The 24025-nt window shown below is 37.2% G+C and overlaps 1 protein-coding gene across 4 annotated transcripts; it reads left to right on the forward strand.

Annotated features, from left to right (window-relative positions):
• Positions 1 to 1595: 1595 nt before the first annotated feature.
• On the forward strand, positions 1596 to 21663 carry LOC113510349 (spermine oxidase-like). 4 transcript variants are annotated; one of them, XR_008252536.1, is made up of 9 exons: positions 1596 to 1735; positions 7259 to 7438; positions 9262 to 9415; positions 11227 to 11282; positions 12325 to 12541; positions 13126 to 13304; positions 16287 to 16554; positions 18784 to 19054; positions 20115 to 20218. XR_008252536.1 is itself a non-coding variant. In XM_052892371.1 (9 exons), the coding sequence occupies exons 1-9, from the start codon at positions 1620 to 1622 to the stop codon at positions 21011 to 21013; spliced, it is 1512 nt and encodes a 503-aa protein (XP_052748331.1). In that variant the 5' UTR covers positions 1596 to 1619; the 3' UTR covers positions 21014 to 21663. The 4 variants fall into 4 exon arrangements, 3 of the variants coding, with proteins under 3 accessions (XP_052748331.1, XP_052748330.1, XP_052748332.1); XM_052892371.1 differs by lacking the exon at positions 18784 to 19054 and adding an exon at positions 20776 to 21663; XM_052892370.1 differs by lacking the exon at positions 16287 to 16554 and adding an exon at positions 20776 to 21663 and having other exon boundaries at positions 1597 to 1735.
• The last annotated feature ends 2362 nt before the right edge of the window (positions 21664 to 24025 follow it).

Genomic DNA, 24025 nt, shown 5'->3' on the forward strand with positions numbered 1-24025 from the left:
GGACCGGATTACCATACCATTGTCACCCATCGAAAAAAAAAATTACTTACCCGACTTCAAAAAAGAGATAGTCAATTCGTTTGTATTTTTTTCCATGTTTGTTATTTCATAACTCCGTCAGCTGTAAACCGATTTGGAAGATTATTTCCTTTTCTAAACGGATATACTTTCAGATTGGTTCTGTTTTTTTTTTTTTTTTCTAAATCTGTTCTGTAGTTTAGTTTTTAAATGTAAATAACTAGTTTTGTCATAGAAGGGGTTTGTTAGGGCTTAGTTTTTTACCCGTTTTTATGTCGGGTTTTTTTTTTTGTGGGTTACAATTTCTAATAATTTAATGAATAATAATGTATATCATGGACTTTAAAAAGATGGTAATGGAACGGTAACCCCGCCTGCGCTAACGGTATACGCTGGCGGGACACCAGGGAGGGATGGAAGCAGGTCAGATAGCCCATCGTGAGTTATTCATAAAAACTAACTATGGTGAATTCCAATGGCGACCGCGTGGAGGTTTACCTGTTAGATTTTATTGCTAGAAATGAGGTTGTTAGACACTTTCTAACAATCCCTTCCCCCCCGCAATAGAGCTATTTTTTAATGGATTTATTATATATTCTTTATTGCACTAAAACATACAGTAACAACAATAAGTTAATAACAATGTTAGCAAACGCGAACTTACCTCTAAAAGAGATCTCTTCCAGTCAACCAAGTTAATGGTGGAAAGGGATTATTAGTAATGGGGTCTAACTAATCCATTGCTAACAATACACCCTATCAAGTCGATCTCCACGCGGTTCTCCCTGGAAACCATCGCGGTTAATTCTAGTGGAATTCATTACGATGGGCTAACTGACCTGTCTTTTCATTGTCACCTATCATCCTTCACTTGTGCCCCGCCAGCGTATACCGTTAGCGCAGGCGGGGTTACCATTCCATTATAATCCATGAAAAAAGCCCCATAGATCAGGGGTCGGCAACTTTTTACGTCGAATTAAAAGTACAGTTCACAAAATTTTAAATTTTTTTTTTTTATTTTTAAACAGCGACAATAAAATTTTTGCCGACAATAAATTGTACTTGCATAAATACAGTTTGATGTCTAATCCTCGTTAATCGATTAATTTAAATCTTTTTTTTTTTTAATTTTTATTTTTTTATTTTATACAATATATAATTATAATAAGATTACATTCAAATGTGATTAATAGTACTAGCAACAACGTTCACTACAGATTGCTATATAAAGAGAGAAAGTATATAAACGTGCAAATATTGACGAGATGTGGAGCTATTTTATCTATTTATTAAGTTAAATTTATAAATAACATCGACACAACCACAGCACCGGTACAAATTATACAAAGCAAACAAAAAAAAAAAAAGATATTTAAATATACACATGTATTTTATAATTTACTAATTATGTACACGCTTTACTAAATTCGTGAAAGAGGGAGGTGAATTTCACCTACAAAAAGCCGTATGTAGCTCGCAAGCCGCAGGTTGCCGACCCCTGCTACACACTTAGTATACACATAATATACTTTATAATCGAAGGTTAATCCGGGTCTGTTAGTATAAATACGTACCCCAGACCTGGACGCCCACCACTTTATATGATATATAAAGGTGACCGCGAGATGTCGCAGCTTCAGTCGACCGAGATGAGTTACAGAGCGCTGCTCGCTGTAGCGCTGTGCGGAGCGGCGTGGGCCGCCAGCGTCCCACACGCGTAAGTCCTGTTATATACCTCACTAGTCACAACATACCGCTTTGCCTGCATGTTTAGGATAAAAATACTATCCTGGTGGCCTCTTTCGTGATACACACTTACCAAGATATTAATAAGTGGCCATGGCCACACAAGGCAAACCCATTCAATACATTGGAAAGGGGGGAAAGGGATTGTTAGTAATGGAGACTGAGAATCCCATTGCTAGCAATATAACCAACCAGGTCGACCTCCTCGCGGTTCTCCCTGGAAACTATCATGGTTAATTCCTGATGAATTCATCATGATGGGCTAACTGGCCTGTTTTCATTCTCATCTATCACCCTTCACTGGTGCTCCGCCGGCGTATCCCGTTAGCGCAGGCGGGGTCACCATACCATTTTTACCCATCAAAAAAAAATACATTGAAATGAATAGGGTCTTTTTATTATCATAGGAGGGCTAAGGAATTGTTAATAATTAGGAATAACACCTGAGTCTTCAGGAATGGCAACGCATGGGGGGTATCATGGGCGAAACAGTATACTCTGTTATGTCCACGGTACTGCTCATGTCTATAGGCGACGGTTACCACTTTCCATCAGGTGGGCCGTCAGCTCGTTTGCCATTCTAAGTTGCATAAAGAAAAAATGTTTATTTAGATAAAATCTTATAGTGAAATTACACCATATTTATTTATGTATTTATCCAAAGCACAAAATACATTGTATAGAATAGAAACTACATAATAACATTACATAAATTATAAATTACATTTCATTTACAGTCAGTACAATTCAAATTGTTTTTCTTTTTTAATTATATATTAATGAGTACTTTAAAAACATAGAACATTGTTTTTCATTATTGACGGTAGACGCAGTGGATTATATGATCATTCATGCACTCTAAAGCGTTTAACTTAATAATTAATAAGAGATAAAATTTAAACAACATTATTTTCTATGTCTCAAAATCAACAAGGACAGTAGTGATGGAAACTAGAATTAAATTTACCAAGATAAGTTACATCACTAACGTAGACCAAGTAATAGTACCTATAATCTCAGAATACCTATCTATTACAATTATAAGCAACTATTTAGTCAGTGTGCGCAAGGTAAGCGAATTTTATACAATTTTTCTTCCGACTTGCTCGACGTAAATGGTCACAGTTCGGTAAATATAACATATAGACATAATATATAGCCTATGGCACTCACAAAGGATGTAGCTATCGATTGGTGAAAGAATTTTTTAAATCGGTCCAGTAGTTTCTGAGCCTATTGGTTACAAAAAAAAAAAAAAAACAAATATTTCCTCTTTATAATATTAGTGTAGATAATAAATATACATACAATTAATACACACTTTTTTTTTTTTGGATACCTATTAAAATGAGTCTTAGATAAGTAAATAGTTGCCTATCTGAGACGGTCATGACCTACAGCTTGTTTACGTTGCACGAAAGGTTACTTGCTAAGCAATTAATTTAAATTAACGATAATGCAATAATCTACATTTATGAATTATTATTATTTATCTGTGGACACACATTGTGAATGAACGCCAATTATTGAAAGCATTCAAAACAATGTTTGGCGATCTTTGGGTCGTTTCATAAATTTATTTATTTATTTATTACATCAACTGGGTGAGCTTTACTGTCTCCCAATACGCTCACCCAGGAAAGCATCAGTACAATAACATATATAAAAAAGAAATAAAAGGATATAAATAAAAGAAATAATATAAAAAAGATTTAATTAGAAATAACATTAGAGCCTAAATCTCTGAACACAAACACTCTGTGGTCATCCGACGATACTCCAGCAAGTTGATAATTAGAGAGAATATTGCTTATTATTATGCCTCATTTACTAATGACTTAACCTATAATCATTGTGCAAAAAAACATATACGAACTATGTATGGCATGGTACCTCATTCATCTAGCTGAGCGGTATTTAAAAAAAATAACTACCATTACTGTTGAGGTTTTATTTATGTTACTTTTAAAAATAGAACTTATTTTTTTTCTTTTTCTCTCATTTTTAAATATCACTATTGTTGTACTAGGGAAAAAATATAATATATCTTTATTCAGTATTTTCTATTTTATTGTTCTATCCAACGAACCCTTCACAAATTTTTTTTTCTTTTTTTGTGGCGTTCACAACCCTTCACAATTACCATCTCTTTATGTTTTCGATTTTTGTAAAACGCAACTATATGGACACACGGCAGCGTATTCAGCCAAGTTCAAAGAAAAAGGAACTGACAACGTAGCAATCAAATGTAATATTTCACACGACGTAAACCATTTCGAGCTATTTTTGACCCCCACACAACTCGAAACTTATTTAACCTACATACTTACATGAAATTTGGCACAGTTATTAAAGGATTGTCTAGCTTTTATCTATAAACCAAATGTTAAAAAAGCTATGTAGCTTTTATAGCAATATAAACAGAATGTACTCTAACTTGCGTGTAAAGAAAAAAAGTTAATTGGACAAATTGTAATAAATCCTATACATGAAAATTAGCGCCGTATGATCCGACATAAAATAGGCTACCCCTTCCTTTTTTTTATACAACTAAGAATGGCAAACAAGCTGGCGGCCCACCTAATGAAAAGTGGCAACCGTCGCCTATAGACATGAGCAGTACCATGGACATAACAGAATATACTGTTTCGTACATGCGTTTTCATTCCTGAGGACTCAGTTGTTATTTCTCTGTACCCTGTAAATTCACACCATAACCCACCCTTCAAACCGAAACACAGCCATGCAAACACAACTGCTTTACGGTTGAAACACGAATAGACCAGAGGTACCCAAGCAAACGACTTTTGTACAAAGTCTTCCTCTGGTCATCCCTTCCTTTTCCGTTTCATTGTCGTAAGAAACGATAAAAGTAGAGCGAGGGCTAGGCAGCAGTGTCCCTCTCAAAACATCTCTAAAGCCTGACTGCGGTTGCCAATCCGCCTGCTCAGCGTAGCAATTATTGGCGAAACCCACTTAAGAGGGATGCCTAAGTTCATCAGTAGACTGTTGTAGACTGATATGATGGCGATGATAAAAACTAGAAAAGTCAAATCTTCAGTTTCATTACATCCCAAGTAAAATAAATCTATTATGTAAATAATTATTATGTTATGAAACCTCTTTATATTTCGTTATTTTTATTTTCCTGTCAATGACAATAATTTGAATATTTTTCTTGATGTTCTTTCTTATGGAATTGAATTGACGTTTTAAATTTTTCTGAACTCATCATTTATTATTTTTCTTCACCTGCTTCCGTTGTAACCTAATTTTATTTTATTTATATTATTCGGATTACTCACAATCAGTTAAAATTTAAGAATTTATAATACCTATTAAGTACCAAACATGGTAGTAACGTCAAGAAACGAGAAATCGTTATACAAGTTCATTTTATAATGCTGTGTGTTCTTGTAACTTGTAAGTTTTAAGATTTTCTACCTAAAACTTAGCACCCATATAAATCTCAATTCTTTCTTCGGCGGAGTCGAAACGACGCCTATGTGTAATATTAAACTTGGTTCTCATTTTACATTTATGTTTTTGGTTATGTGATAATTTAAGCTTACTCGGTCTAAGTTACACACCACCCCTAAATGTTAAATATTTCATAAACTTAATTTAAATATTTAGTCTTTTTTTGACGCTAAAATCCCAATTTGAAAGAAAGTAATAATACCTAAATTTATTGCGATAAATGTGGTAAACAGAGATAATATACATTTTTGGGTAGCCTCTACAATCAGCTAGTTTGACACAACATTTTCATATTGATAAGGGGACAAAATTTGAAGATTGATATGAAGTATACATAAGTAATTATTGTTAAATTATTCCCTTCGTTCTAAATTAACTATCTACCTACGGGATTCGAATAATTATGTATAAAACACAGCTTTATCCTCTTTTTAAATTGAATCTTTTTAAATTTTAAATATATGTAACCTTTTTTATTTTTAAACGAACAAGGAAACGTCATAAACACATGTTTTTGACATTTCGCTACTATAATTGCAAAAACATAACGTGGAACCTATTTTATTATTTTTGGGTTATAATTTTGTAACATTTTTTTTTATATAATCCGCTTATAAGTATATAATAACAAAGACTAAAAGTAGCTTTAATAGTCGAACAACTATAAGTAAGTATAAAGTAATATTATGTAAAGGAAAAAGATTTGATTTTATGTTTGTAATGAAAAAACTCGAAAAGTACTTAACCGATTTAAAAAATTCTTGTACCTATAGAAAGCTACATTATCAGCCAGTAACATAGACAGTATTTTGTTTATTTGCCTACTAATTAACGTTTACAAAGCCGAGACGTCGCTTATATAACTACGGCAAAAATATTACGAATTCTTTGTGAAATTATTTTATTTGTGAAACACAATTTCTTATCACACTTATTATATACATATAAATAACATACAAGTCAACAAAGTTTTCACAAGTAAACAGAACATATTTAATATTAAATAGACAGAAATACCAAATGCCTTCTCAATAGTAAAATATAAATATTTATTTATTTATTTAAACTTTAATGAATAGTGAAACTATGTACATATGGCGGACTTAACACCGGACGGTGTTCTCTACCAGTCAACCGTGGGGCAAACAGAGAAATAAATAGGTGGTACATTATTAAATTTAAGAAATATAAAAATATATTCACATATTTTTTTAATGGGTGATAATGAAATAGTAACCCCACCCGCGCTTTCAGTATACACGGGCGGGGCGCCAGTAAAGGATGATAGGTGAGGATGAAGCAGGTCAGTTAGCCCATCGTGACGAATTCAACAAGAATTGTTCACGATGGTTTCCAGGCGGAACCATGTGGAGGTAGACCTATTAGGGCATATTGCTAGCAATAGGGCAATCAAACTCCGTTGCTAACAATCCCTTTCCCCCTATATTCATATACTATGTGGTCTTCCTCTTCTCCTTTTTTTGTCTTTTGTGTACCAAAACATCATTTTACTCCATTTATCTCTCTCTCTAATTGCATCCCATTTCCATTTAAGTTTTTTAACTGTGACTGTAACATCTTTAGTTTTTATATGTTTTTTAATTGTGTGTTTTTTAATTCTGCCTGATAATCTTATCCCTATCATACCTTTTTCCATGGCATTCTGGCATATATATATAATGGATATTTTGATTATATTGATCTTATTAAGTACCATCTTATTGATTTTTCTTAAATATCTCCCATGTACAGACATCATCTACTTACAATTAATAATAATATATAATATTATATCATCATCTTCGATCATCAGATCGTCCATTAACTGTCCACTGCTGAACATAGGCCTCTCCCATAAAGGGGGACTTTTACGAGTAACTACTAGTCTACTGGCAAAATTTCCCTTATGGTAGAAGCTTAACTTCAGCAGTGAACATTTGACAGCTGATATGATGCTGATGATGATATTAACACAATTTAATTCATTTGAAATAAATAGATAATTTCCCTTTAGCTCCAAAATGCAGTCCTACGATACGATAGTCATCGGGCTGGGGTCAGCCGGCGCCACTGCGGCGTCGACCCTGGCGCGCGCCGGCCGCAGGGTGCTGGCGCTGGAGGCGCAGGACCGAGTGGGGGGCAGGGTGCACACTGTGCTGTTTGGAGACGGCGTCGTGGAACTTGGCGCTGAGTGGTGAGCCTGTTATATGAATTGTAATAAAGAGATGGAGGTCCACCTGATAGAAAGATAAAGCAAATAAGCATGTCCTTAGACTGTGACCAGGTGACCATTGCTTATAGACATGCACACCTCACTATGTGGGAGGCGAAGGGGGGGGGCAGGAAGGACTAGTAGTTATGGGGTCTAATAGCCTCATTGCTAAAAATATATCCTAAGTTCAGGTCGACCTCCATACTCTTCTCAGTTCTCACTGGAAATCATCGTGGTTGATGCTTTTGGAATCCATCACGACAACTCAACTGACCTGCTTTCATCCTCACCTATCATTCCTCATTGGTGCCCCGCCAACGTCTACCGATAGCACACGCGGGGTTACCATTCCATTATCAAACATTAAAAAATACCTCACTAAGGACATCTGCCACTGCATTGACACTGCCCACCTCACCTGCTGGATTGCTAGATGCTTAGTTTCTTAATATCTACTCTTCACCATATGTCCAGGCATAGAATATACCACCTCTTCCTTTCCCGTGGGTGTCGTAAGAGACGACTAAAGGAGGGCGAGGGATGGACAGCAGCGTCCCTCTTAAAACATCTCCAAAGCCTAACCTCGGTTGCCAATTCGCCTTCCAAACGTGGCAACAACTAGCAAAACCCCCCAAGGGGAGACTTATGTTAGCAGTGGACAGTTAAAGGCATCTATCATCATTATCATATCATGATAATTGTTCAGTAAACAAAAAAAATTGTTCACTATTGACCACATAGATGGCGTTAGGTAAATATTGCATCGCGATATATATTCTAATGTTCCATTAAAATATAGTGATTTATTTTTTTGTATTAAAATTATTAATAAATCTCAGAATACTCGGTGCAGTGTTTTCATTTAACAGTGTAGTGAACAAGTGTGGTCCTTCGAGCCGGATAATGTTCAGTAAACACAAAATTAGTTCACTATTGACAACATAGATGGCGATGGTAAATATTGCATCGCGATATATATTCTAATGTTTCATTACAGTATAGTGATTTGTTTTTTTTTTGTATTATAATGATTAATAAAGCTCAAAATACTCGGTGCAGTGTATTCATTTAACAGTGTAGTGAACAATAATGATGATGATGATGCATATCTACCTTATCGGAGCGGTACCGATGTTAGAAATTAACCACAATGGTTTCCAGGGGCATTGTATTGAGGGTACAACATTGCTAGCTATTGCATATATATGGATCACCAACGCGATGGACTGACCTCATCAAAACGGCCACACGGCAGTCTATTGTGGAATACTCTCGCTCGGTTGCGAGCAGAAGTAGATGGAGGCGCATTGCGAGGACCTCAATCGCGAAGGAGGGCCTCATCGACGATCCACTATAAAGAGTGTATGACTGAAAAAACATTGCTAGTGTGATGTCAAGTAGCTCAACTTATTGATGGGTCTTAAAAAGGTACCTCTAGTGGTTTTTATCAAGGCTGACCTCACGAGATCATCATCCCGGTTAGGGTATGTCTTGATTACTCTTCCCAACGACCAAACACTGGGAGGAGTTTCCTCATGGCTCGAAGGACCACTTTTATGTTTATAAAATATGCTGGTTCTTGTTATACATTTTTGTTTATTAATTCTATTAATTGTAAGAGAAAATGCTGTCTGTTGACATGATGTATTATATATATATATATATTCTACAATTGTCAACATATTTAAAAATGTTCATTTTGAATAGCTAGCAATAGGAAGTAACCTCCCCTTTACTAACAATCCCTTCCCTCCTTGACTGTTAACATATCCCGGTCAGCTTTGAATGTTACTTTTCATCTCCAGGATCCACGGCACGAAGCCCAGCAGGGTGTATGACGCGGCCGTCCAGAACAATGTCACAGTACTGTCCCAACAGCTGGACATGATGCTGTTCAGGTCAGATGGGGAGCAGCCCAACAGTGCTTTGATAAATGAACTACTTGTTTTTACATTACAGGTATACTTTTTGTATTTAAATAAAGATGGCTATCTACCTTTTATTCAGCCCTTGAATAGGCTTCTACAGGATAGGGTGGGGTACTTTTTAATGGGTGAAAATGGAATAGTAACCCCACCTGCGCTATCGGTATACACTGGCGGGGCACCAGTGATAGGTGATAGATGAGGATGAAAGCAGGTCAGTTAGCCCATCGTGGTCGAATTCCACGTGAATTATCCACGATGGTTTCCAAGGGGAACTGCGTGGAGGTTGATCTGATGGGGTGCATTGCTAGCAAAGGAGCTGTTAAACCCCATTACTAACAATCCCTTTCCCCCCGGATCTATATCCTTGTTAATTATTTTTTCTTATACAGTCCCCCTTGGGTAGGGTATAGCCAGAATCGTCCCCGCTTCAAAATTAGCAATAGAGCTTTCATTTATAATTGAATACATTTCTGAGAATACATATACATCTTTTTAAAAAGGCAGGCTTACCCTGTTTTTTTTTTTTTTATTTTTATAAACAGATAATTTAGGGGGGAAAGGGATTGTTAGTAATGGAGACTGAGAATCCCATTGCTAGCAATATATCCAACCAGGTCGAGCTCCTCGCGGTTCCCCCTGGAAACTATCATGGTTAATTCCTGATGAATTCATCATGATGTGCTAACTGGCCTGTTTTCATTCTCATCTATCACTCTTCACTGGTGCTCCGCCAGCGTATCCCGTTAGCGCAGGTTGGGTCACCATACCATTTTCACCTATCAAAAAAAGACAGATAATTTATTTGCATTACTTACAGCACACAAATAACAATACAAACATACACATAATACAGACATAAACACTAAAAGTGATAAAAGAATGAAAAACAAAAAAGTTATAGTTAGAAAGGCAAACGCGCAGACGGTCCAACTAATGGAAAACGGCTACCGTCACCCATGAACACTGGCAATACGAGAGGATGTGATTATGTGTTGCCGGCCTCTTAAAAGGTTATAAGGCACGTTTTTTGTAATGCCCCATAATTTAAGCTGATGCTCCATAGACAAATGTAAGACAAATCTATCAAAATTTTTACAAATTGTTTAACTTGCAATGTTTTTTTATTTTGTTTAGGTAAAAAATTTACAAGCTGATTCAGAAAGAGCTTCTGCCAAACGATTTCACAAAAATGTTTCATGTATCTTCAGTTCTGGTGGTTATAATACAATATGGAATTTGTAAATATGATATTTTCAAAATGGCCGCCACCACAAAATGGCGGTTGGTTTATATTTGGTCAACCTTTTTAATCTAGGTATCAAATAAAAGGGCTTAAAGGCAACGATAATGTGAATAGCATCTTTTAAAATGGCCACAGCCACAAGTTGGCGGATTATTTTATTAAAGCCTGTTTTTGAAAATATTTTTAATGACTCTAATTATCCTCTTCACGTGGCCCCCTCCTGATAACCATTTATTTATATTTTTTACACTAAAAACATAAAAATATACAATGATATTTAGAGAATTCAACTAAAATGCAGTAACACAGAGGTCAAAATATACGTAAGGGTCCAAAAAGCGGCCTCATTACTAGGGCAATCTTTTGCGGACAACCTTTAGTTAAAAGAGAACAAAATGAAAGTGGATATGTGGCGCAAAATATGGTTATTTAATATTTGTTAATATGGTCAATTTCTGGTGAATTCATGACGATAAGCCAACTGATCTGTCTTCGTCCTCACCTATCATCCCTCACTGGTGCCCCGTCAGTGTATACCGATAGCACAGGCGGGGTTACTATACCATTATCATCTCATAAGAGAACTACATATGCTGCAGGTAGTGGATGAACCACCCTCCACAGCGCAACCTCTTGGCCAATATATAACTCAAAGGTAAGGCCAATTTTGTATACTTTTTTTTTAAATATTTTTATCTGCTTACTTTTCTGTATGAATTTCAATAATTATTTATTTTTGGTTAATTTTTTTTTATACAACTTAGAATGGCAAACAAACTGACGGCCCACCTGATGGAAAGTGGTAACCGTCGCCTATACACATGAGCAGTGCCATGGACATAACAGAGTATACTGTTTCGCCCATGATACCTCCCATGCGTTGCCATTCCTGAGGACTCAGGTGTTATTCCTCTGTACCGTGTAAATTCACTGCCATATCGCACCCTTCAAACCGAAACACAGCCGTGCAAATACAACTGCTTCACTGTAGAAACACGAATGGGACAGAGGTGGCCAAGCAAACTACTTTTGTACAAAGTCTCCCTCTGGTGTTCTAGGATTGAAGTTTATAAGTGTCACTGGACTCTCTAAAATGTTATCCAATATGGCTAGTTGGCCCACATTGCTGTGTCTTCCCTCCATCTTCCTATCCCATCCCTCCCCACCCCATCAAGCTCATCTAATTAGCTAATATCCTCTTGAAATTTGGAACATTTTGACCTGATACGACACTATTGTGATTGCAATGAAATAAAATTATTATCCCTACTAATTGACTTGGTACACGTTGTTTTGCATCCTACTGCCACCTACCGGGGATTGTTAGCAATGGAGTTTGACAGCTCCATTGCTAGCAATATGCCCTATTAGGTCGACCTCCACGTGGTTCCACCTGGAAACCATCGTGAACAATTCTTGTTGAATTCGTCACGATGGGCTAACTGACCTTCTTCATCCTCATCTATCATCCTTTACTGGTGCCGCGCGGGTGGAGTTGTCATTCCATTGTCATCCATTAAAAAAAAAAACTACCACCAACCGGATTTATTTTTTCCCGATATAAAAACTATCCTCGTGTTATCTCTCGAGTTAAAGCAAGCAACACACATTTGCAAAAGTTCATTAAAATCGATTGAGCGGTTTCGGAGATCAACGCGAACGGACATCGTGACACGGGGTTTTATGTGTATTTTCAGGGTGTATGACTATGTAAAAGAGAAGCATCCATCGGTCCTTTCAGACCAAGACTTCATAGACGAGTTCCTGCACTTTGTAGACCTGTACATAGACAATTACGAAGCGAGCACCAGCTGGAACGACGTCACCACCAGCAGCAAATACCAGGAACTGGAAGGCGACCAGCACATGAGCTGGCACAGGCATGGATATAAGACATTCTTTGATATTTTATTGGTAAATAATTTGATATAATTTACAATGGTAACGGAGTTGTATAATGACAAGGTCGTAAGATTAGAGGTGAGGGAATGACAAGGTCGTAAGATTAGAGGTGGAGGCATGACAAGGTCATAAGATTAGAGGTGGCGGAATAACAAGATCGTAAGATTAGAGGTGACGGAATGACAAGGTCGTAAGATTAGAGGTGGGGGAATGACAAGGTCATAAGATTAGAGGTGACGGAATGACAAAGTCGTAAGATTAGAGGTGGCGGAATGACAAGATCGTAAGATTAGAGGTGGCGGAATGACAAGGTCGTAAGATTAGAGGTGGCGGAATGACAAGGTCGTAAGATTAGAGGTGGCGGAATGACAAGGTCGTAAGATTAGAGGCGGCGGAATGACAAGGTCGTAAGATTAGAGGCGGCGGAATGATAAGGTCATAAGATTAGAAGTGGGGAAATGACAAGATCGTAAGATTAGAGGTGGGGAAATGACAAAGTCATAAGATTAGAGATGAGGGAATGACAAGGTCGTAAGATTAGAGATGAAGGAATGACAACGTCGTATGAGATAGAATGACAATAATTTTGTTTCCAGAACAAGTACAACAACGGGCCAGGGCTGCCGACACTGGACATAAAGTTGAGCACGGAGGTGACGAGGGTGGCGTGGTCGCGGGCGGCGGACGGCAACGTGACGGTGACCACCGCCGACGGCGCCACCTACACGGCCGACAACGTCATAGTCACCGTGTCGCTCGGAGTACTGAAGGAGAGGTATATATTAACTATCGTGAGTCATACTGTATTGAAGTTATTTACGTCTACTTTACGTGTTCGTTAACGATCGGGCAAATAGCGCATTTTTTTTTTATTTTTTAATGTATGATAACGTAATGGTAACCCCGCCTGCGCTATCGGTATACACTGGCGGGGCACCAGTGAGGGATAATAGGTTAGAGCGAAAAGCCATGAAAGTTAACCAATCATGATCAATACACCTGGAATTCACCACGATGGTTTCCAAGGGGGACCACGTGGAGGGGGACCTGATAGGGTATATTGCTGGCAATGGGATTGGTAGTACGTATCAGTTAGCGCTAGTCGCGCAGTGCTGCTCGCGACACAGCCGTGAACCGCGCTCATTAACAAGGGTTGCTGTTGAGTTTCGAAACTGGTCGAGCGTGCCCCCCATAATGAAAAGTATATAATTCTATCCTATAATATAAAGCGAAAGAATTTGTCTGTTTGGACGCGCTAATCTCTGAAACGAGCAGTCGGATTTGAAAACTTCTTCTTACATTTGATAGCTCATGTCTTGAAGAGGGTTATAGGTTTATTTACATCATGACACGACCACAGGCGAAGTCGGGGGATATAGCTAGTTATTCTTTATTCCTTATTGTACACAAAAGGTTATTGAAACGTGAAAACAGACATAATAGTGCACAAAGGCGAGCCTATCTCCAAAAGAGATTTAGATAGATAGATGATATGGGAAAACTGACAGTTCATTAGTAGTTTTTTTTCTAATGGGTGAAAATGGTATGGTAACCCCGCCTGCGCTATCGGTATACACTGGCGGAGCACCAGTGAACGATGATAGGTGTGGATGAAGCAGGTCAGTTAGCCCATCGTGACGAATTCGACAAGAATTAGACATGATGGTTTCCAGGCAAAACCGCGTGGAGGTCGACCTGAGAGGGTATATTGCTAGCAATGGGGGCTATTAGACCCCATTGCTAACAATCCCCTTCCCCCGTCATTAGTAGTTAGGATTTTATCTATGTTATATGTGAAATAATTTTTCGAATGAATGAGTAAAAATAAAGTGGTGTCTGCCGCGTGGTCCCGGCGTAGAATGAGCCACCCCTTTCCAGTGGGTGTCGTAAGAGGCGACTAAAGAATTTAGTGGTCGAGGGATGGGCAGCAGCATCCCTCTCAAAACATCACCAAAATCTAACTGTGCAGTTGCCAACTTGCCTGCCAAGCGTGGCAACTACTAGCAAAACCTCCTTTATGGGGGAGGCGTATGGACAGTGGAGCAGTGGACAGTTAAGCGCTGAAATGATGGATTCAACGGGAATTATTTATTTTGTTTATTTATTAATTAGTACATATATGTGTACATGGCGGACTTAATGCTAAAAGCATTCTCTCCCAGTCAACCATAGGGAAGTGGCAGAATACACGAATGCGGTACTAGTAATTATTGATATACATACATACTAAAATTACATATATAAAGGAATAAATATATATGAATAACAAATATACTTACACATATATGACATATACTATATTATACACGAAATTGAGAATAATATAAAGCACTTACTATTAGGAATTAATCATGATAGTTTATAGAACAGTGTAGAGGGTAGTTTACAGTTTAAATTTAACTTGATACCTGATTTATATTGTTATCTATACTTATAATAAATCTGTAGAGAGGTCAATTCTGTACATGAAATATATTTCCAAAATAACTATCAGCGGGTGATCAGTGATCGATACTGATGCCAAAAATGCATTCGGTAAAATTTTTGTCTATCTGTCTGTATGTTCGTTACAGAAACAAAAACCACTTGACGGATTTTAACGAAACTTGGTACAATTATTCTTCATACTCCTGGGCAGGTTATAGTATACTTTTCATCACGCTACGATCAATAGGAGCAGAGCAGTGAAGGGAAATGTTGGGGAAACGGGAGAAGTTACTCCATTTTTAAGCTTCCGTCGCGTGTGCAGTCTTAATGGGCACTTTTTAAAATGTGAAAATGTCCACCCGTGCGATGCCGGGACGGGCCGCTAGTATTATATATAAATTATGAAAAGATGTGTATTCATTTTTTGTTTGAAATTAATTACTCAAAACAATTGCTCTCTCTACGTAAAACAATTTTTAAATATTTAACCGCTTTTAAAAATTCTTTTACCAATAGAAAACTATATAAACTAAAATATATTAACTGTGGGTATTAAATTACCATAAAAAAAACCATGTGTGAAGTGGGATGGGGTTTTATTTATGCAACTTAGAATGGCAAACAAGCTGACGGCCCACCTAATAGAAAGTGGTAACCGTCGCCTATAGACACGAGCAGTACCATGGACATAACAGAGTATACTATTTCGCCCATGATACCCCCCCATGAGTTGCCATTCCTGAGGACTTAGGTGTTATTCCTCTGTACCCTGTAAATTCACGCCATATCGCACCCTTCAAACCGAAACACAGCCATGCAAACACAACTGCTTCACGGTTGAAACACGAATGCGACAGAGGTACCCAAGCAATCGACTTTTGTACAAAGTCTCCCCCTGGTAAAATAATAAATTACACCGGATCTGAAATTATCTGGTTTAAAATTGCATAGATATATTTATAAACTTTTAAATTTATATATCTCGACTCCTAGTTAAAGACAGTATGGTTACCATAATATTATTTTTTTACCAAAATGACTTTTTTTACCAAAAGAAAATATGGTACTAAAGCCGGACTCGATGCTAGTAGCATTCTCTACCAGCCAACCTTTGGGGTGAACAGTGGATCACGGACGCGGTACTACATTATTGGGATAGGTAAATAAAATAATTATTTTAAATGTATATTAAATTAAATATAATAAATCAAACATGCTGATCTTTCTATTTCCGATACTGGCCACTAAAGTATAAAATTTCTTTAAAAAAAAAAAACAACGCTAACGTTACCATAAACAATACTATAATTTTTATTATTAATATTTCTAGACACGAAACTCTATTCTCGCCACAGCTAAACGAAGAGAAAAAGACGGTCATAGACAAAATGTCTATGGGCTTGCTGGACAAAATAATTTTACACTTCCCACGAGTCTGGTGGCCGGAAAGCCAAGGATTCGGTTTCGTATGGAGTAAAGAGGACAGAAAAAGTTTAGCCGACGACGAAAAATGGTTGGATGATGTGTTGGGAATATCTACCCCTATGGGCACTTCTAAAGTGATCACACTTTGGCTCAGCGGAGAGCCGGCGATTTTGGTTAGTATATCCATGAGATAGGGTTCAAAATGGCGGTTGATAAACTACTGTTTTAGTTGAACAAAAAGACGAAAATAGTCTTGACCAATTTCAACACACCACTCTGAACTGGTAAAAACCGGTTTTTATAGTCCTTTATATAATTTTGATAGGAAAAAAAATTAAGAATACGGAAATATACATAATTTTAATAGAAAAAAATACATTTAATAGAAAAAAAAATGTAATTAAAAATAATTTGAGAAGTTTTACTTTGCCTTATTATTATACCAATAAAAAAAAGTGAACGCACGATCACAGTAAATGCAGTCTCATGCGCATATTTACACCCAAAAGCATGTTCATTGTTTGTCCAAATAAAATGTTTCAACGCAAAGGTGTTGCCATAAATTTATTATAAAGTTATTTTCAGTTACTACATTATATACATATATTCATCATCATCATCATTTCAGCCGTTAACTGTCCACTGCTGGACATAAGCCTCCCCCATAAAATCGGTGTTGCCAGTAGTTGCCACGCTTAGCAGGGTTGGCAACCGCAGTTAGGCTTTGGTGGCATTTCAAGAGGGGCGTTGCTGCCCATCCCTCGATCACTAAGTTCCCTCAGTCGCCTCTTACGACACTGTTACAGGTTACGGGTCAGATGAGACTTTTTTAAAAAATATATTTTAATACAATTTAATAATTAAAACAAATTTCTTTCACAGATAGGTATTATAAGATTATAGAAATAGTGTAACGTCTTGTCCGGTTGACGTTCAAATCCGGTCTGTCTTGTAATGTAGTGTAATGTAAAATGGACTCTCTTTTCCGCGTTAAGCCTCTCATTTGGGCCGTTGTGCGTATGAGTCGTGGCTAGTACAGCCAACCTAGCTCCGTCCAGAAGCGCAGAAGCTTCCTGGGATCTTACCAGAGGGAGACTTTGTACAAAAGTCGATTGCTTGGATACCTCTGTCGCATTCGTGTTTCTACCGTGAAGCAGTTGTGTTTGCATGGCTGTGTTTCGGTTTGAAGGGTGGGATATGACGTGAATTTACAGGGTACAGAGGAATAACATCTGAGTCCTCAGGAATGGCAACGCATGCGGGGTATCATGGGCGAAACAGTATACTCTGTTATGTCCATGGTACTGCTCATGTCTATAGTTTGCCATTCTAAGTTGTATAAAAAAAAAATATTCTATATTACTATTGCTAAAAGATTTTTTTTTAAATCCGCCAGAGTAGTTTTTAAGATTATCCATTATAAAAACACAAACATAAAATAAATCAAATCTCTCTTTCTAACATTCGTCAATATCAGCCTTCAACTGTCCACTGCTGTACATACCCCTTGAGGTGTTAAGCCAGTAGTTGCCAAACTTGGCCAGCGGATTGGCCACCGCAGTTAGGCTTTAGAGACGTTTTAAGAGGGACGCTGCTACCCATCTCTTGCCCTCCCTTAGTCGTCTCTTACGACACCCACGAGAAAGAAAGGGATGGCCTATTCTATGCCGGGACCACACGGAAACTTTATAACATTAGTAAAGACTTTTTGTTAAGAGAGGGACTGGCTGTAAATCAGCGCCGTGCAGCTGTTCACATTGCACTGGGACACTCGCAGCATCCGCTGAGCCAGTTCCTTTTGCCTGATATGAGACACTTTTTATATATTAGTGTATTTTTCTGGCAATCAATATTCTTCTTTTCTATTCTATTCTAAAGACCGTGGCTCCGTTCATGTGCTAGATCTCGACAACAACGCCACTTATCAAGATAAAGGATGCTATCCTTCATGTTAGAGCACAAGATACGTATTTGCAAAATCTCATTAAAATCGGTCGAGCGGTTTCGGAGATTAGCGTGAGCGAACATGGGATTTTTATATTTAATTTTTGCAAATGTACCCAAATCTAAAAAAAAAACTAATCGAGTAATTGCTATTCAACCGACTTCAAATAAAAGGAGGTTTTCAATTTGTTTTTTTTTTAATATTTGTTACCTCGTAACTCCGTCGGTTGTAAACCGATTTCAAAAATTCTTTTTTTATCTGAAAAAGATATACTTACACGTTGGTCCTATAGGAATTTTATCAAAATCGGTTCAGTTGCTTAATTTTTCGAGCAAAACAACTGGTTTTACCAATTAGGATCTTTTTTTTTTCAAGGGAGACAATCTTTAATTTGTTGGCATTACACTTCTAAACTTGCGTCTTCATAATCGAGGCCTAATTACAACAAAATTTACAGATATGCCACATTATTTTCACCACAACTGCCAATAGACAAAATTATCGCCATAAACAAAATATCTATGGGTGTCATGGACAAAATCATTCTATCATTCGACAAACCGTGGTGGCCTATGGACACATCATTCTTCGCGTTCATATGGAGGGGGGACGAGAGGCGGAAAGTGAGCAAGGACGATTACTGGACCACTAGAATATTCGGGGCCAGCCGTCCCATGGGCACCGGGTACGCTTTGACATTGTGGACGAGTGGAGAAACCGGCATACTGGTTAGTCATTATCATCATCATTACCATATTCTCATCATCAATCCATCAAGTCCCTTACGGGGTAGGCAGAGAGAATTGAGTGTCAGAGTCCTCTGTCCTTACATCTCTAACTTCATGCACTTAAACGCCTACCCCGTAAAATTCCTCCCTCAGCACATGGTCTACCCCTGGTCACTACAGTTTAGTCCTCTCCTCCCCCCCCCCTGCTCTCGGCCCCCTAGCATTACTCTTACACTTCTTCATGGTATATTTGTTTCATCATGGACTCATTTTTAAACCAATTCACTTTCGTCATTCTTCATAAATACCTTTATGCCCTTTGCCAATTATTTGGTGTCGACATAATTTGTTTTTTATTTTAAATAATATGTTACTCAAAATTTTGGCTTTGGTTTTACGACAAGAATAAGAAGCCTGACGTCAGCCCTCCTTGGGAATGCATTTATTGGTGATATCCACCATTTATGGTATGGGGGAAAAGATCGAAGGAAAAAGGGACGTTGGAGTCAGTAAAGTAATTTGGTAAAAAAGAATGAAGGAATTATGGGGGTAAGGGAAAGAGGAACACTGTAGTTGCGGAGGGGTTACTGGTAGAAGATGCAGTGGCTTAGAAGGGAGGCTGGGGTCGCATATCCGTATATCTTTACACGAGAACTGGATAGATCATATAAGGATTTTTAAATTGTACAGTTTTCCTTCTCCTCTTCTCACATTGGCATATTTGTGCTTTGTTCCTTTTTCTGGGAAGAAAAAGGAGTGCCGCATTGCATTATCATTCCATCATCACTTGGATGCGTGACATGACAAAGGATTGTGATAATCACATCTTTTAAATAACACTCCCATAAGTCTCCTCGTTTGAAAGCTGAGATATGGTAGTTAAATTACTGATTAATCGAGATCTTCATGTCTTAAAGTATTTAATTTGTATCTCGATATTTGATATACTTGATAGATTTTGGTATCTCATAAGCATTAATATGCATCAGGCAGGCCGTTAAAATACTAACCCAGTCATTTCTTACATCTTCCCAAATTTAAAAAAGCTATTGTTTTTTAGGTAGAGACATTGCCTGAAGATTTAGTAAAAAGGAAATGTATGGAGCTCCTGCGAAGGTTTATGGGACGTAACGTGACCATACCAGAACCCACGGCTATCTTGAGGTACTTTAAACACTGTCTAGATGAGTGTTATAGAAATATTATTGAACAATATTACCTCTCAGCGCTTTACGAACTGAAACAATCCCTATGAAATTGATGTACAATTACTATATGGAATAGACAGAAGTGCGCTACGTTTTTATCCTAGGCAGGTGGACGAAGTTGGGGGTAAAAGCTACTTATTCTAATATTTATATATTGAAAAAAAATTACAATTCATATTTAATTATTCTATTCTCTAACATTATTATTATGTATCCGTATTCTATACTCGTTTTCTATTATAAACCTTTAAAATATTACATATAATCATCTAATCTTAAACTAAGTAGGACTTTTACTAAACAGCACATGGGCATGCTTAAATAAATGTATTCTTAACACACACTTTTTCTCGTTTTAACAAACATTTTCACACTTTTTTTAATTTTACTTAAACATTTCCATCTTAAACTTATTTTACAATTTTTTTTGTTCTTGGCATCTTTACTCTTGGGAAAGAGGGTAAGTGCTAATCGATGAATCATTGTCGATGGCACATTTGTTGCTCATTTCAGATCAACCTGGCACTCGAACCCGTACACTCGAGGTAGCTACACGTACGACAATCTCATATCCCCGCAGTACCCCACAGCGAGGGAAGACCTGGCTGCACCCCTCACGGACTCCTCCGGTAGACCGAGGGTCCTCTTCGCTGGAGAGGCGACGAATCCAACCCACTTCTCGACGGTCCACGGCGCTAGCGAGACCGGCTATAGGGAAGCTATGAGGCTATTACCAAAAAGTAAAGTGTGATTTTGCCTTACGCATAGATATATTTAAATATTTTTATACCAAAAAATATAGTTATAAGATATTAAGAAAAAATGGTACTATTTTACACTAGCGAATTGACGTATTTTATTAAAATAATTATAAATACCTAAAATAACAGAAAAAAAAACGAAAAATTAATTGAAATCATGTGCATGTGACAACTTTGTAAATGACTAGCTCTTACATGCGACTTTGTCCGCGTGACCGAAGTATGTTGGCTTACCAAGACGAATGGCTATTGCCTATCTTTCCTCATACCATAAGTATAATATGCATATACCACATTTCAAAGCGATTCATTAAAACGTTATAAGTTAACAAACAAACAAAATCACTTTCACATTAGATAAATTGGTAAAGCTTCGTGCAAAAGTACGTTAGTATTTTTTTTTATTGGATGAAAATGGTATGGTAACCCCGCCTGCGCTAACGGGATACGCTGGCGGAGCACCAGTGAAGGGTGATAGGTGAGAATGAAAACAGGCCAGTTAGCCCATCATGATGCATTGATTAGGAATTAACCATGATAGTTTCCAGGGGGAACCGCGTTGGAGGTCGACCTGGTTGGGTATATTGCTAGCAATGGGATTCTCAGTCTCTATTACTAACAATCCCTTTTCCCCCCAAAAGTACATTAGTATTTAACAAGTAGACTTTATTCAACCTTGAAAAGTGTAACACTTGCTGTAACACTTATTATTTTACTATTTTTTTTTTATTATTTTTTTTTTTCTCCATCAATTCACAATGTTTATCAAACACTCAGAGGTTGACTGGAAGAGATCCCTTCTGTGTGATAAGTCCGCCATTGTATTTATTGTTTCCCTAACAACTCTGTATCATCTAACTTAAGACTTTACTGTATAATAGTCACTAACAAACAAACAAACAAACAAGCAGCATTCCCTATTTATATATTACTAGCTGACTCAGCAAACGTTGTTTTACCATATACATTATTTCGAGAACTATACATGAAAATATATCGTACTATAATTATTATATTGGATTGTCATCTTGCAACCATATTGCGGCATATAAAACTCGCGATTAAAAAACAGGGGTTGATCGTAAAACGGTGAGAATTTGAATTTGTATGTATTTTTCAATGCTAAATCATATTTAAATAAAAATTAAAAACTTTGTCAAAAAATAAAAAATATTTTTTTTTGGGGTGAGTCACCCTTATCATTGAGGGGTATGAAAAATAGATGTTGGCCGATTCTCAGACCTACCAAATATGCACACAAAATTTCATAAAAATCGGTAAAGTCGTTTCGGAGGAGTTTGGTAACAAACACCGCGACACGAGAATTTTATATATTAGATAGATTAATAGAATTCAAACAGAATTACTTTACATTTAGTTTAAGAGCTTAGTCGTTTTTGCATTTAAATGCAGAAAAAAACACCTCAAAACATCACCTTCTCATTTTGCGCAATCGGGTAGTTTTTTTTTTTTTAATTTTATACGCTATTTTGTGTACAAGTAATTACCAATTGTACGTTATTTTTATCTAAATGACTTCATATATTTTTAACTGTCTAAAAATGTATTGATGAATGAAATAAAAAAAAAAAATGTTAATGTTGTTACAATATATTGTATGTACAAAGCATTTGTTAATCAAATTTGTATATTTTGTACAGATCTTGCAAGAAAAAGAAAGTTATAAAAAAAAATTTGGTGGTATTATTTAGAAATTATACCAATTATACTAAAGTATACCAGAGGGAGACTTTGTACAAAAGTCGATTGCTTGGGTACCTCTGTCGCATTCGTGTTTCTACCGTGAAGCAGTTATGTTTGCATGGCTGTGTTACGGTGTGAAGGATGGGATATGGCGTGAATTTACAGGGTACAGAGGAATAACACCTGAGTCCGCAGGAATGGCAACGCATGAGGGGTATCATGGGCGAAACAGTATACTCTGTTATGTCCACGGTACTGTTCATGTCTATAGGCGACGGTTACCACTTTCCATCAGGTGGACCGTCAGCTTGTTTGCCATTCTAAGTTTCATAAAAAAAAAATTAAAAAACTCCCTCGAACACACAATTTATGGAATGAGCTCCCTGCCGAGGTTTTCCCAAGAGACTACAGCATGGGGTTCTTCAAAAGGGGGTAAAGAGGTTACTTCAGGGTCGGCAAGGTGTGCGTAATACCCCTGGTATTGCAGGCGTTCATAGGCTACGGTAACCACTTACTATCAGGTGCCCCGTATGCTTGATTACCACTTCAGTGGTATAAAAAAATCAATCCAAAGATGTCTACATATGACTAGCGTTTCTTTAAAAAACTGGATGACGCCTTCAAGGCGGAACTACCTTAATGCCTGGAAACCAAGTTATTTAACCATGTCTCCTGCACATACTCATTTATAGCACAGAAATATGGATGCTTCATCAAAATATACCCATTCCGTTGGGCGATCACGCATAAATGTCTAAATTCAACGTAGAATATGATATCGACATCTTTAGTAATTCTTTAGCACAGTTTACTAGGCTTATTAATAATATGGATTGGTAGTTAGGTCTTCTCTAATTGTATGTTACTTAGTATACATTGACGCTTGTCTGTGAGAGCTGTATACACCTTTAATTGATGTGTTCATATGGCCTTAAGCTTGGTAGTGAAGAGTGAGATGTTTTCGTTCAAGTAAACTTAGATTTAAGCATTTTTTAATAGTAGTTTTTCTCTTTCACTTACTAATAACATTGTATATTGTCTGCTTAATTGTTGTGAGCATATTGTTAGTGTGTCTTTTACAAATAAATAAATAAATAAGAACGAAAACCGTCCAGTGGTGGAAGTTTTTTTGATGGATGATAATGGAATGGTAACTCCGCCTACTCTATCGGTATACACTGGCGGGGCACCGGTGAGAGATGATTGGTGAGGATGAAAAGGCAGGTCATTTAGCCCATCGTGACGAATTTAACGATATATCCTTTCAACTGTGTCATGCAAAATGGTGGAAAATCCAC

The sequence above is a fragment of the Galleria mellonella genome, unplaced genomic scaffold (genome assembly GCF_026898425.1).
Source record: "Galleria mellonella isolate WM207_F2 unplaced genomic scaffold, CSIRO_AGI_GalMel_v1 utg158, whole genome shotgun sequence".
Taxonomy (NCBI): Eukaryota; Metazoa; Arthropoda; class Insecta; order Lepidoptera; family Pyralidae; genus Galleria; species Galleria mellonella.

Coding starts and splice junctions, on each gene's coding strand:
- LOC113510349 (XM_052892370.1), top strand. CDS start 1,620: ATGATATATAAAGGTGACCGCGAGATGTCGCAGCTTCAGTCGACCGAG. Junction 7,439..9,261: donor GTGGAACTTGGCGCTGAGTG/GTGAGCCTGTTA, acceptor TTTCATCTCCAG/GATCCACGGCACGAAGCCCA. Junction 9,416..11,226: donor TACTTGTTTTTACATTACAG/GTATACTTTTTG, acceptor CATATGCTGCAG/GTAGTGGATGAACCACCCTC.